The 13,432-nt window shown below is 29.9% G+C and overlaps 1 protein-coding gene and 1 long non-coding RNA gene across 3 annotated transcripts; one reads left to right on the top strand and one right to left on the bottom strand.

Moving 5' to 3' along the window:
• Positions 1–31: 31 nt before the first annotated feature.
• LOC414001 (mRNA-capping enzyme) lies at positions 32–4,187 on the bottom strand. The gene is made up of 8 exons (XM_397436.7): positions 2,893–4,187; positions 2,659–2,794; positions 1,868–2,585; positions 1,304–1,527; positions 1,037–1,223; positions 764–949; positions 490–672; positions 32–406 (listed from the first exon to the last, which is right to left on the bottom strand). Exons 1-8 carry the CDS (start codon positions 3,807–3,809, stop codon positions 183–185), a joined length of 2,775 nt encoding a protein of 924 aa, XP_397436.4. The 5' UTR covers positions 3,810–4,187; the 3' UTR covers positions 32–182.
• Positions 4,188–6,840: 2,653 nt separating this feature from the next.
• LOC102656066 lies at positions 6,841–9,982 on the top strand. Of its 2 annotated transcripts, XR_001704803.2 has the most exons (5): positions 6,841–7,646; positions 7,978–8,028; positions 8,114–8,205; positions 8,715–8,876; positions 9,915–9,982. It is a non-coding gene; the product is annotated as an uncharacterized LOC102656066 (long non-coding RNA). The 2 variants fall into 2 exon arrangements; XR_001704801.2 differs by having other exon boundaries at positions 6,841–8,028.
• Positions 9,983–13,432: the final 3,450 nt, after the last annotated feature.

Genomic DNA, 13,432 nt, shown 5'->3' with positions numbered 1-13,432 from the left:
TGATTAATATCATAAAAACAATGAATTTAAATTTATCAAATATTTTCAATTTATTATAAACAAATGAATTCGCGCGTATGAATCTTTTTATTCAAATACATTAAAAAATTATGTTACAAACAATCTTTTTTAAATGCAATTTTAAAATTATTGGCCTTCAAAAAAACTTTACAATTATATCATTAAGGACACTTTTCTCCCATTATTTGAAGAAATTTTCTATTATCTTCAATGAGTTTTTCTAAACGTTCTTTCGTAGCCGAAGTTTGTTTTTGCATAAGTTTGCGTTTGGCAGATTCGATTGCCACTCGATAACCAGTAACGTTGCGAAAAACCTTTATATGTCTATCTCCAGCAACTAAGATATATTCTCCTACAGTATCAAAAGCTAGGCATGTAATAGGTCCTATAATATAGATAATAATAATATAGATAAAATAAATAAAATATAGATTAAATAAATAATTATTTATAAAATTGAAAAAATACCTAAAAAAATATCTTCTATTGTAGTATCTAACAAACCAGTAATTGTAGAGTAAAAACTTAATGAGGATCCATGAGATATCACCAAAACTTCACTGTTAGGAGAGAGCATAATATTAGCTATTGTTGTATTTTCCCACTGTACAGTTTGAAGTACATGAGGATCTTCTCCTTTCTCAAATTCAACTATAAACATATTAATATAATAATCAATATAAATATAACAGAATTTGAGACAGAAAATATATGACAAAAATATCATTATATAATTTATTACTTTTTGTATCATATAAACGATAAGTTCCATCTTTTGATACAGTTGCCATATTACTACTATCAGCACTAAACGTAAAATCAAGTATTCCAGATGAATGACCAGCAAGATCAAATGCTTTTGTTACTTGTTTAAATTCTCCTGATTTACTAAATACTACTTCCCATATATTTACGTCGGGAGTAAATCCTAGATAAAATATTATTATTAAGACATTGATAAATTATAAAATATAAAATAAAATAAAATATAAATTGATAAATTATAAAATATTACCAGATGTGCCAATGAAACGTCCACAAGGTGATATTCGTGCTCTATATGTTGATCCAAGATGTAATTCTATAGTTGTAAGAATCTGTCCTTTAAGATCCCATACTATAAGATCATTTAATTTACTGCATGTAATGATATATTTTCCTGTACATGCAATATCCATACCAACTACATCTTCAGTATGTCGCTGAAAAATGAATAATAAAAAACATAAAATTTGTTAAAAAAAAAAAAAAACAATATAATAAATAAAATTTTAATATATACCTTTGAAAATTCTAGAGCTTTAGCTGCAGAAGCTAAAGTACCATCTGATTTTTTGGAAATTTTATAAACTTCAATAGTATTTGCCACAGCCTTATGTATAAGAAAAGCTTTACCATCAGGAGACCAACGTACTAATGTGGCATGATCAAATTCAACATTAATACGAAGCGATCTTTTTTCTTTTATTGTCAATTCTTTTGTATACCATAAGAGAACAGTCCTATCTGAAAAATTAAAATTTATAATCTTAAAATTTGTTTATTGCAATAAGAAAATAATTCTAATCTAAGGAAAACATTAGATAATAAATATTTTGTATAACTTACAAAAAAAAACACATGTGATTTATTACAAAATTTCTTTATTGAATGAACAATTCAAGATTATTAAAGTTTTACAGCAATTAAAACAAGTTTGATGGAATATAATAAGCTAGATATAATTAATTGTAAAGCTTGAATAATTTTCATGCTTGTAAATTCATTAAAATTTTACAATAAAATCTATTATTTTTTAATTTTTAAATATATTATAGTACCATTAAAACTAAATATAATCATTTACGCTTTTTATTTGGTGGTGGCATAAGATCAGAATCATCTTGTAAAAATCGATGCCTATTTATATAATCTAAAAGTCGTTCAGTTGTTATAGGTTTTATAATACTTTTACATACAGATTGAGCTGTGCTAAATGAATTAGGAAATGACTTATCAGTTCTTTCACGCATAAACACCCATTTGCCATTTTCAAATTTACATTCTATAATTGCATTATTTAAATCTTTTATTTGTTTTGTGACCTTCATTCTATCAAATGGTTCTTTTATACCACCTACATAGAGTTGTCCAATTTTTTGTGGAAGAATTCCTTCCCCAGATTCTGTTACTATTTTTAATCTAAAATCAACAGAGTTATGCGATAAAGGTTTCCATTTTAAAACTTCTCGTGAAAGTCCTGGACAATAGGGTTCATTAGCAGGTTGAAATATTAAGCCATCAGGTTCATGACCTAATTGTTTGGCAAATTTTTCACTTAATAAGCTAGCAGCCTGTATTACATCCCAAAAGGATTTTAATCGTACTGAAAAGGGTTCAATTTCTTTTCTTAATTTTCCTTCTTTCATTGCTCTATGTCTGCCACCTATAATTTCACGCTCAATGATACAAAAACGGTCAGGATGGAATCGCAATTTACTAACATCTCTGCTATCATACATCACTACATCATAAACTAAATATCTTGGATATTCTTTACCATCTGCTTTGTCAATCACCATTTCCTATAAAAATATTTCTATTAATAACTGATTTAATAATTTTAAATTTTTGTTAATTCTATAAAAAATTACTTACACCATCTAACAATGTATCTTTAAGAGTTCTAGATATATCTCTTGGATGTGGAAAAGTCATTCCATTAACTTGAAATACACTATTATCTCTATCTATAAAATAAATTTCTCCATCTGCTTGAATCAACATCATATACCTATATACAAAAGTAATAATCATCAATTACAAAAGTAATAATACAATCAATATTTCAATATTTCAAAATCTTCAATGTTTGAAATATCACTATCTTACCTGGTCCCATCTGCTTTCCATGACACTCTATACGGTTTTTCATGCAACAATCTAATATTATCTTCATCCATAGAAACTGGCTGAGAACCTGGAAATCCAGTTGATTTCCAAGAACAGATATCTTGAACACGTCTTTGTATTCCACTTAATTTCCTATTATCTAAAATAGGTTTCACTCCAGGTATACCAGCCATAAATACTGGATTCTTATTATTAAATTCGCGTCTTCTTCTTTTATTGAATATATCTTGATTATAATTATCATTATCTGTACTTGGACCTTCATCTCTGTCTTCTACATTAGAATCATCATATTCTAAGCACCAAGCTGGTCTTGGTGGAGGATCAGGAGCATCCTCAATATCATCATATCTCCTAAATAATTCTTGAATATAATCACCTTTATATATGCCTGGTGGTCTTGCATTAGCAAATTCCGCCAAACCAGCATCAACACTAGTACCATCAGTTTCTACTAAATAACTAATTATAAGGAAGCCAGTTCTATTGAAACCATGTGTACAATGAACACCAATAACTTCTAATGGATTATATGATATAAATTTTTTACAAACTTGCACAAATGTTCTTGTTTGTTCTTCAGAAGGAGTTTCACCATGACCTCTACACTGTAACTTTAAATATTTGCAACCATACGCTTCTAAGCTTTTTTTATCGTAAAATCTTGTAGTATTAGTTAGATCAATCCATAAACCTAACTTTATTTTCTGACTTTTTAACGATGCGAATAACATATCCACTGTAAACCGACATTCTTCTGGTACTTGGCTGTCATATGAAGACGACAATGGAGTTTTGAAAGCAAGAAACTTATTTTGAATTAATTTAATTGCTTTCCGTGGACAATGAAGCCATCGTGGAGGAATTGGGCCTTTACTTTCGTTCCAATTTGACATTTTGGCACGTTTTTTATTAAAAAATGAATTTTCTCTTTTCTTTTCTTATTTAATGTTATAAAATGTTATAAACGCAAAAATCATTTTCAGGCAATACGTAAATACGACATATAACCTATATCTTGACAAGCATTTTCGTTTATTTATTTCTTCGAATATATGTAATAGATTAATTTTTTCCAATTAATCATTAATACTATTAAATTTATCAAATAGATATTCAATTAAATTAATAATAAAAAAAGAAAGATGTATAAATTTTACACTTCAATACCTTTCTAGCGTCAGAACAGCTGTTACTAGCGTCTACTGATCGCCATTTTAGGCTTTCACTATTCGACTTTTATCAAACTTCTCGATGAATCGATGATGCATATAAATATTCGATAGAATCGATTTGTTTAAAAAAATTTAAATGTAAAAATTTGAATGTTTCTCAAATCTTTATTTTTAATTAAATATAAAATTTTTAATTTTATATTTTTTAATCTACATAATAATCAATATTTTTCTTGAAATTTTTCTACTTTGTTGTAAAATATACATAAATGTACATTAATAAATATTATATTATAAAGATAATTCTATCATATAGATCTTTACATATAATAGCATGAATAAGAATTAATGCAAAACAACAATTTTATTTTATTGCAAGTTATCTTGAGAAACAATCTTAAATATATTTCTCTAAAATCTACAATTAAAAACATTATTCAAGTATTTATTAAATCATTTAAAATAACATAGAGGTAAAGAACAAAGCAAGCTAAAATAATTATTCTTATATGAAAAAAATAATTTATCCTTCGTTTTTGTTTTATTGACTTCACAACCAAATAATAATATAACAATTATCCGTATTAATAACACATATCAATTTTTCGATTATTTATTGAGTTATATGATTAATATATCTGCCTAATCCTTTATAACAAAGAACGTAAACAAGATTTATCATATGGTCAAAAATTTATCGTTATTTTTAAACGAAAAAATATAGAATTTCGTTCATCATAAAATACCAGTTTATTTAAATAGTACATAAAAAGTTATTTAAATAATTCATAATATCTTTACAGTTACTTTCTGTATTTCGATAGATTTCATCATAAATCAAAAAACCTTGAAGATTCTCCAGTAATAAATGAATATAAATATTTATTATTCATTCATAAAAAACCTATTAAAATCAAACTATTAGAACCATTAAAACCGAAATATTCCAAAAATTTTCGCAATGATTGCTTCTATTGGAAGAAACTTTTGCCTTCCTTTCAGAGATATAATGTGTTAAGGACGTAACAATTTTCAATCCATGCTTGTTCTGAAATTTACAGGTTAGGTTCACATCAAATGAGATCATCACAAAAAGAAATCATCAAGATTATACCACAAAATATCAAATAATGCTCGATCAGCAATTATTCAGCCTGATCATTAATTTGATTACAAGATTGATTACAAAAATCAATTTTTATCTTTCGAACATCGTGCATCACTGTTAATATGAGAAGTATTTAATTAAAAAAAAACTCTTATTATTGTATATTTTTATTAAACATAGAAACTAAATTTCAAATTTTTACACGAAGATATATCGATGTAAAAACAAGATTGAAATAGATTTTTTTCTGGAATGTAAACATTGTTTCCGTGCACTTGTATCGATTGTAAATCGATACAATATAGGATATGCAAGTTATCTATCTCAAATAACTTTAAATAAAATATAATTGCTAAGTATATTGTACAAATGGAAAAGCAAAGCTCTGTCTCGAATTTCTTAGAGAAAGCGTGACCAGAGAGTGAACGAGAATAGCTCATTGCAATAATATCGTATATTAAACATACTTAATATACGAACATGTAATCTATCAAGTGATTTTTTAATTCGATTTCATTGTACGTAAATTTTTATCTATTCAGCGTAATGCAGTCAATAACCGATTGACACTATGAATTATTGATTAAATTTTTAATCAATTTAATCATGATTGATTCAATTTTTAACGGAATACGTTGAAATTGTTTTCATTTTTTAGAAAAAGAAAAACATGATTTTCAAGGTAACGTGTTCATTTCAATCGATCCGTAGAAATATTGTTTGATAACGATAAAAAATCAACAAATTACGTGAAAATGTAAAAGAAAAAAAAAAATATCTCGATCTTTTATCATAAATCATAAATGAAAAAAATCGAATGAATCTGTTTACAATAAACACGATGTTATTAATAACATCAAAGATGTTTTATTTTCAAAAACATCTTTGCACGATGTTATCCGAGACAAAAAAAAAAGAATATTTCATTCAACGAATAATAATATATAGTAAGAAATTGATGTAACGCCGAATTCTATATTTCGCAATCCGCAAACGATGAGCGGCCACGTTCGTGTCTTCCGTTCTTTGATTTCCCAATCGAGCTAACCTACCTTCGGAATATTTGATGTTCCCATCTCTGCCTGTCTCGTGAAAATTTCAAGTTTCCTTTTTCATAATTTCACTCGTCACTGTGTGTTTCATCGCGAATAAAAGGATAAGAAGATTTTTCAATATTTCCTTTACTTACTCGGTTGCAATGACTTGTTGAAATTCGAACAAGTAAGGCCATAGCCGTACTGTAACCGTCTGTGAATAACGAACAGCATAACCTTCAAACGATGCAAACGTTTGAAATTTTGTTAACGCGACGAAAATTAAAAGGATTTTTTTCTTTATCCTCATCACGTTTACGTCAAGGAATTGGATTCGTTTAAGGAGAAATTTTTAAGAAAGTTGATAAAATCATACGCCGATGTTAAAATTAATCTTTACCGAGCTACGGTAAAATACAGTTTTACGAACGCAACGTTTGTGTTTCAACGAGGCTAACAAAATTATTCAAAACGATGAACAGAGATAACAAACAGACCCGATTGTAAATTATAATTTGGAATATTCGCATAGATGCAAATAAACGTTTCATATTAAATTGCTATGCTAAAACATTCCATCGAATATAACCAAAAAAATAGTTCGATATACCATTGTTCGTATTTTTTATTTTTTCCATCCACTTTGTCGGGATTTCCTGTGTACGCAAGACACCGATAAAATCAGTCTAACGAAACGAGCACACCAGAATGTATCGATATTACGTCACAGTTGTTTTGTTGGACCACAGGACGATACTAATTATCTTAATCGAATGCGACGAATACCGTTTCATTATCTATACATACGAATTGATTCTTTTCTTTGTCGCTCTATATTTTGTAAATATGAAATTCAATTATTTTTATCGACGCACGTTCCGTAACGTAAGCATAGGTGCAGCTATATTTAATTTTATCGTTCCAATAATAATAAAAACGGAAATTACACAAAGATTTTTAAAGATGAATGAATTATATTTAGAATCATATTTGGCGAACGGCCAAAAGATCGCTTTAGCCCAATTCTAACTCGACTTTTGATTATTTTTAAGAAGAAAAAAAAAAAAAATACTTTCTTCATTTCCGAAACAAAAAAAACAAATTCGAAGATTCGATCGAAACTTCTCTTCAAAGAATAATTTCCAAGGTATATTTCGTGTAGTCGCGGGCGTGGAGAAAGTTTTCTGCCTTTCCTCGAACATGACGGCTCCTTGGCCGTTACCCTAGGAAACGCTTCCTCCTCGAGGTGGTCCCCCACGTTCGACCGCTACCCACGCGTCCTTATCCGAGGAAAGAAAGTTGTTACGCCGCACGAAACGCCGCGGATTTTCTCTCCGCGACCCGCTCCTATCTCCGCCGACATGCCCTGGTTGCAAGCAGCATCCTCTCCTTTTCCATCCACGCGCCGCGGAATACGTAAGTTTTCGATAGTGATGGGGAAAATTTAATAATTTAGAAGTTGCGAATTACTTTGATAATTTTTTAATCAAAACATAATAATAATAATAATAATAGCCGGAAATAATTGCGATGCCAAAATGTAATGCTACGAACAAACGAATATTTTAATAAATAATTATTTAATAAATAATTTTACTCGAAATTTTTTCAATCAGTTACTTTTTTCAACTTTTCGACCGCGTTCTTGATGACAGAAAGCAGAGCAAATTATTTTCTCTATTTTTTACTTAAAAACAAAAATTCAATTTGATCCGTCGTCAATTTGGATTGTATTTATATTTAATAGAGAAGAAGGTGCAAGGAATTCTTAGAAACAGTTTACTACCTCTTGGCGGTGGTAGGTCTTTTGATAACAAAAGAGTATCATAAAACACTTATGGCAGTGTGATAACGATGTAATGTGAAATTATTATACTTCACAGTCGGTGTATACGTTGGGTAAGGGAAAGGTGCGATTTGGATAACAGAAGAAATAGCAGATGTCAACGTGTATTTACAAAGATGCCGTAGACACGTGAGAAAGTTTATCCTAACCTACATACTGGAAGTGTTTAATATCCAAACTATTTAGATCCACTAGATTCACGACTAAACTCACGACCAAGTCGATAATGAACACTAATTGAAGCATTAAGTTGCATTCAATGTTTAACTTTTTACTTTACAGTGTGATTCTTTTTTAACTTCTTCTCTACACACTCCTTTACATCACTTAAATTATTTACGCTAAAAGATCCTTCAACGGAAAAGTTACACAATCCTAACCTAAGATTCCTACCTATGAAGTATCAAATAATTTAACGGTACAACGAGTTGTATCGTCCTTGGTGATACTTGTAAAGGAATAAAAAAAAAAAAAAATTACGAACGTGACGAATCATCGTTACATGTGGATCGAACGTAATCCTGGCTACCTTCTATTTTTGTCTCATTTTATTAATTCGACCTCGAAATAATGTGTTAAATATTTAACAGGGATCGCTCGATCGTTCACCTCGAAATATCCATTTTTTTTTTTTCTAGAAACAAAATCGAGAAAAAGTTCAACAACCAGACGATAAAGTATATCGTACGTGTTACGTGTATATTAATAAGCGACTTGACTGTGGAGGACAAATTTAAGAGAGGCAACGCCTCCGAATACGTCCCTGACCCGCGTAAAAACCTTCCGAATGTCTAGCACGGGTGAGCGAGCCGTTCGTTTACTATAATTTTTTTTCTGGTTAGCAGCGAGCCCTGTGAGCATGCGCGTGTATATATGCGCGTGTATGTATGCGCATTGGTCGCACAACACAATTATCGAGTAACAAATATGTGCAATTGTACGTAAATACACACACACACACGTACCAATGTATCCCGCACAGTTAAACACAGTTTTATTTTTAACTCAAAGGTCTCTAGATTTTCGTTTCGTATTATTAAGCACGTGCTGAACACGTGCTGTTAAAGCGCGCCATTCGAAAAAAGATGAAAAGAAAAGAAAAGAAAAGAAGAGAAAAAAAAAAGAATACGTAATTTTTTTTTTTTTTTTATTATTATCACAATGAATTCTCTTTTCTTTTTTAAATGAAAAAATATTCCGTTTATTACAGAACCCGCGATAAAAATCTTTCGCGTATTCGCGTATTCACGATTAAATTGCCTGACGTTCTTAAGAAACGTGATTCCTAAGAATTCTGATTGAGAAACGAGAACGATGACGATTTTGAAATTTTGAAAAATAACATATACAGGATTTATTTATATATATATATATATATATATATATATATATATATATATGTATTCTAAAAAATATTGGAAGACGCGTTTTACAAACTGAACGTAACAATCGAAGTCGTCGATTTTAATGGAATCGATAGACTTTACGCAACGATCGTAGGAAATGTAATAATCCGTCCGTTGTGCAATTATTGCGTAATGCGCACGCGACACGTGGCTTTGAAATCGAATTTTCCCCGATACGGTTCGCTCGATCATCCAATGGCAAAAAAAAAAAAGAAAAAAAAAAAAAACAATTCCTTGCGTTTGCAAGATTACGAAGATCCATCAGAAAATTTCGTAAGAGATTATCGTTCTTACGTTCTTAGATAAACTAATCTAAATTATTCTGAATCTTTTTAAAAGATCGATTTCGAAACGATATTTATAGAGAATAAAAAAAAAAAAATTAATAATACGAATCTAATATGACACGATTCTTTTTTGTTTTAATTTTAGCAAAATGTTTTAATCGTGGCACGACTATAAACAACTCCTTCGTTCGAGGAGAGGATTTACGAGACGTGGAGGAAGAAGAAGAAGAAGAAAAAAAATAAATATGTAAATGAATTATTTTTATTATCAAATAAATCAAAGGAAAAATAATTGTTTTGCCTCTCTATCCTGTCGAGATCTCTCTCTCTCTCTCTCTCTCTCTCCAACGAAATTTTTTAACCGGAAATTATAAACAAGCAAATTACAACGCAGTTGATCGTCTACGCGATCCTCTTATCGCGAGATTCCCAAGATAATGATATCAAAAAAGCATAATAATAAGACTTTTGTTTTTGTACGAGTAATGTCAACGAATAACCTAATATCGCGATAACCATCGAAATGTTCGACACAATAATATTTTTCGAACGAATTTCTTTCGAAAAGAAATATTATTATTATTATTATTGTTGTTATTATTATTATTTTTTAATGATTACTCGATCGATTCTTGAACGAGAAGTATCGAGTGATATAGTAAATAAAAAATTTCCATTCAAAAATATCTTTCGAGATAATATGTTTTCGTAAGATCGATCATCTGTCCAAGATCCCATCATTTCCCAATGTTTTTATATTACGCTCTTTACGTCATTGTGATGACGTTAGAATATATTCGAAACGAAAATATAACGTGCCTTGATAACCGGCATGTAATTACACACTGCGAAAAACCGTGTCCATTACGGAGAAGTCTCTCACTTTCGCTTTGTACGCAAATTACAGTTATCTTTTAATCGTCCTAATCGAGCAAACGAGTGAAACGTGTAATTCGGGTCGGACGATCGATTTATCGTGCGTCGATACGTGCGGCGCTCGGAAATATTTGAGGAAGAATTTTACTTTATCATCGTGCAAATGACGCAAATGTGTAACGCTGTAAACAATTTCTTGTAGTGTAAAAATACGAGATCGGAGATCATTTGCATTTTCCTCACTTTCAAATACGTGACTCTAAAAATGAGCAGAAGATAATAAACGTTAATAATAAAAACACGATTTTTGAATTTTTGATATTATGTGTAAAAATTTACGATTTCAAATTTTCATATATTGTCGTTTTATATCGAGCGAAAATATTAACTTTTTATATTCGCGAATTTCTGGTTCCTTGTAAAATTTCGAAAACAACTTTGGAATAATAATAATAATGAAAAGAAAAAAAAAAAATAAAGAAAGGAAGGAAAAATGGAAGTTTGTCGAAGATGTAATATAAACACGAAATTGTTTCCGTTTCGATATTCGAATTAATTTTTTTTCTTTTTCATTTCTAAAGAAACGCATGTTCGGTGAAAAGACTACAATTTAAACTCTTTGCTTTATTCTTCTCGGGAAACGCGTGGCGCGTATCATAATCCGTCCTCATAAAATGGATTTTCAAATATCGCTCGACAATGACACGTTTCTCTATTGCTGTTTTGTACGGGTTCGAGAGAAAAAAAAAAAAAAAAAAAAAAAAAAAAAAAAAAAAGAACATACAAATATTCGCTTAACAAATATTTACACTTTAATCGTCGTTCGAATCGTAATCACAATATTATCTTTCGAAAAAAAGAGAGAAAAAAAAAAAAAAGAATCATGCAATATGTGTTTTCACATAATTCATACCACATCTTTAACCCATTTGCAAACAGAGGAAAACAATTCTTTTTTTATATAATATACGAAAAAAAAAAATTACTCGTCACAAAATAGAAATACGTAAAAATATGTTTCGACGGAAAGAAAGAAGCGCCCCCTTTTTTTATCTTCTGTATTAAAAAAAAATCATGATCAAAGATCAGTATATAATAATTCTTCTCATTCTTATTATTATTAATTCTTCTTATTTCGATGGAATATTCCATTACATGATACAGCGGACATCAAACATGGCGGGCCATTCAACCCATGTACCCATGCAAATGGCTTAAAGCGGACAAATATTCCACGGTTGTTACAACACATTTTCTCTTAAATCGAAAGCTGCGTATCGCGTTTACGACCTCAAAGAACAATCGTTTTGTAATCCTTTTAAAAAAAGATAACGGCTAATTTGTGGAACATGGAAGGAAGAAAGAAAGATAGTTGGGAGGACAGAGAGAGAGAGAGAGAGAGAGACAAAGAGAAAGTAAGAAATGGCGGAAGCAAATGTCCGCTATCTTCTGGAACAAAATGACGTAACCTAACGTATGACTTTTGCGTCTGATGGAACCGCGATCATTTGCGGGATCGTTCGCCAAAACGAAGGCGTAACCATGCCGCTACGAAACGCTAGAAGGCACGATCGAACTTTCTTCACGATCGGCTTTCGTGAAAGCTCTCTCTCTCTCTCTCTCTCTCTCTCTCTTGCCGGAGAATTGGCATCGAGTGCCATGTTACACGGTGTTACCTAGAACGTTCGACCGGTGCGCACGCTGATTTATTCTATTTGGACTTCGTACGTACGTACGTTTCGAATACGATTCGGTTCCACGGTGGGAATGATTTTTATTTCTCTTTATTGCTATTTATTAAGGCGTAGTTAACGGATGACATACGATTGCACGTTGAAGAAAATATTAAACTTTTTGCCGGCGATCGAGGATTGCGATTAATATTTCGAACGGAAATATGCGAATGTGAGAAAAAAAATTTGGTACGATGTTTTCTTTGTAATTAACATTGTTAATCGATAAGTCACGATTAAAATATCTTATCGAAATATTCAAACTCGTGTTATTTCGTGAATATTTTTAAGGCGGTTTTTTTTTTTTACGTTTTGGTTCTAATATATTTTTCACGTGTCCTTTTTTTTTTTTTTTTTTTTTTTTGCCGACAATTGACGTCCGCACTATACCGTGATAAGCAAAAAAAATCATACGATCAATAACTCGAAAAATAATTATACAATTATACTGGTGCCATTATACGATTATGGTCGAATGTGTCATCGTTAATGGCTGTTTATCTAGCAAACGATTATAATTACGATTCTCAAAATTTATCTCATGTTATTTTAATATTGATATTATATACAATTATTTACAAATATTAAATTAAACACCAATAACGCCGCGTGTTATATTAAAGGCAGTAAAATATCGTTTTTTTTTTTTTTTTGGGAATAAAACACGAATATTATTGCATTTTCGTCGTTTTTAATATTCTTAATCGATTTTATAATAAATAAAAATGTGAGGGGGAGAAGAGATAAGATATTGAATAAAATAAATAACTTTTATTTTATTTTTCTCTTTTTTCAATAAAATGAAATCTCATACGTCAATAATATCTTCGTCACAAGGAAAAGAATTTTTCCGATCCTTTGCATTTTTATTTATTTTTTACGTTTCAAAAAAAAAAACAAAAAAAAATAGATAAACTAAATAAACACGAGATCTTTTTTTATTAAAAAAAAAAAAAAGAGAATACGCGATGTAAGGGATAAAAAAAAAAAAGGAAAAAAAAGACACGTTATAGAAACTTTGGCATTGCGTCAAGATAAACGTTTCCAAAACGCG

Source organism: Apis mellifera, linkage group LG11 (genome assembly GCF_003254395.2).
Source record: "Apis mellifera strain DH4 linkage group LG11, Amel_HAv3.1, whole genome shotgun sequence".
In the NCBI taxonomy this organism is placed as follows: Eukaryota; Metazoa; Arthropoda; class Insecta; order Hymenoptera; family Apidae; genus Apis; species Apis mellifera.
The sequence above is the reverse complement of the archived record's forward strand: the minus strand, read 5'-3'. Positions and strand labels throughout refer to the sequence as shown.

What these genes read in the sequence shown, in the direction of transcription:
- LOC414001 (XM_397436.7), bottom strand. Translation starts at nt 3,809, where the DNA reads ATGTCAAATTGGAACGAAAGTAAAGGCCCAATTCCTCCACGATGGCTT. An exon ending in TGGAAAGCAGATGGGACCAG is followed by an intron (nt 2,795 to 2,892) that starts GTAAGATAGTGA and finishes TTTTGTATATAG; the next exon opens with GTATATGATGTTGATTCAAG. An exon ending in AATAGAAGATATTTTTTTAG is followed by an intron (nt 407 to 489) that starts GTATTTTTTCAA and finishes TCTATATTATAG; the next exon opens with GACCTATTACATGCCTAGCT.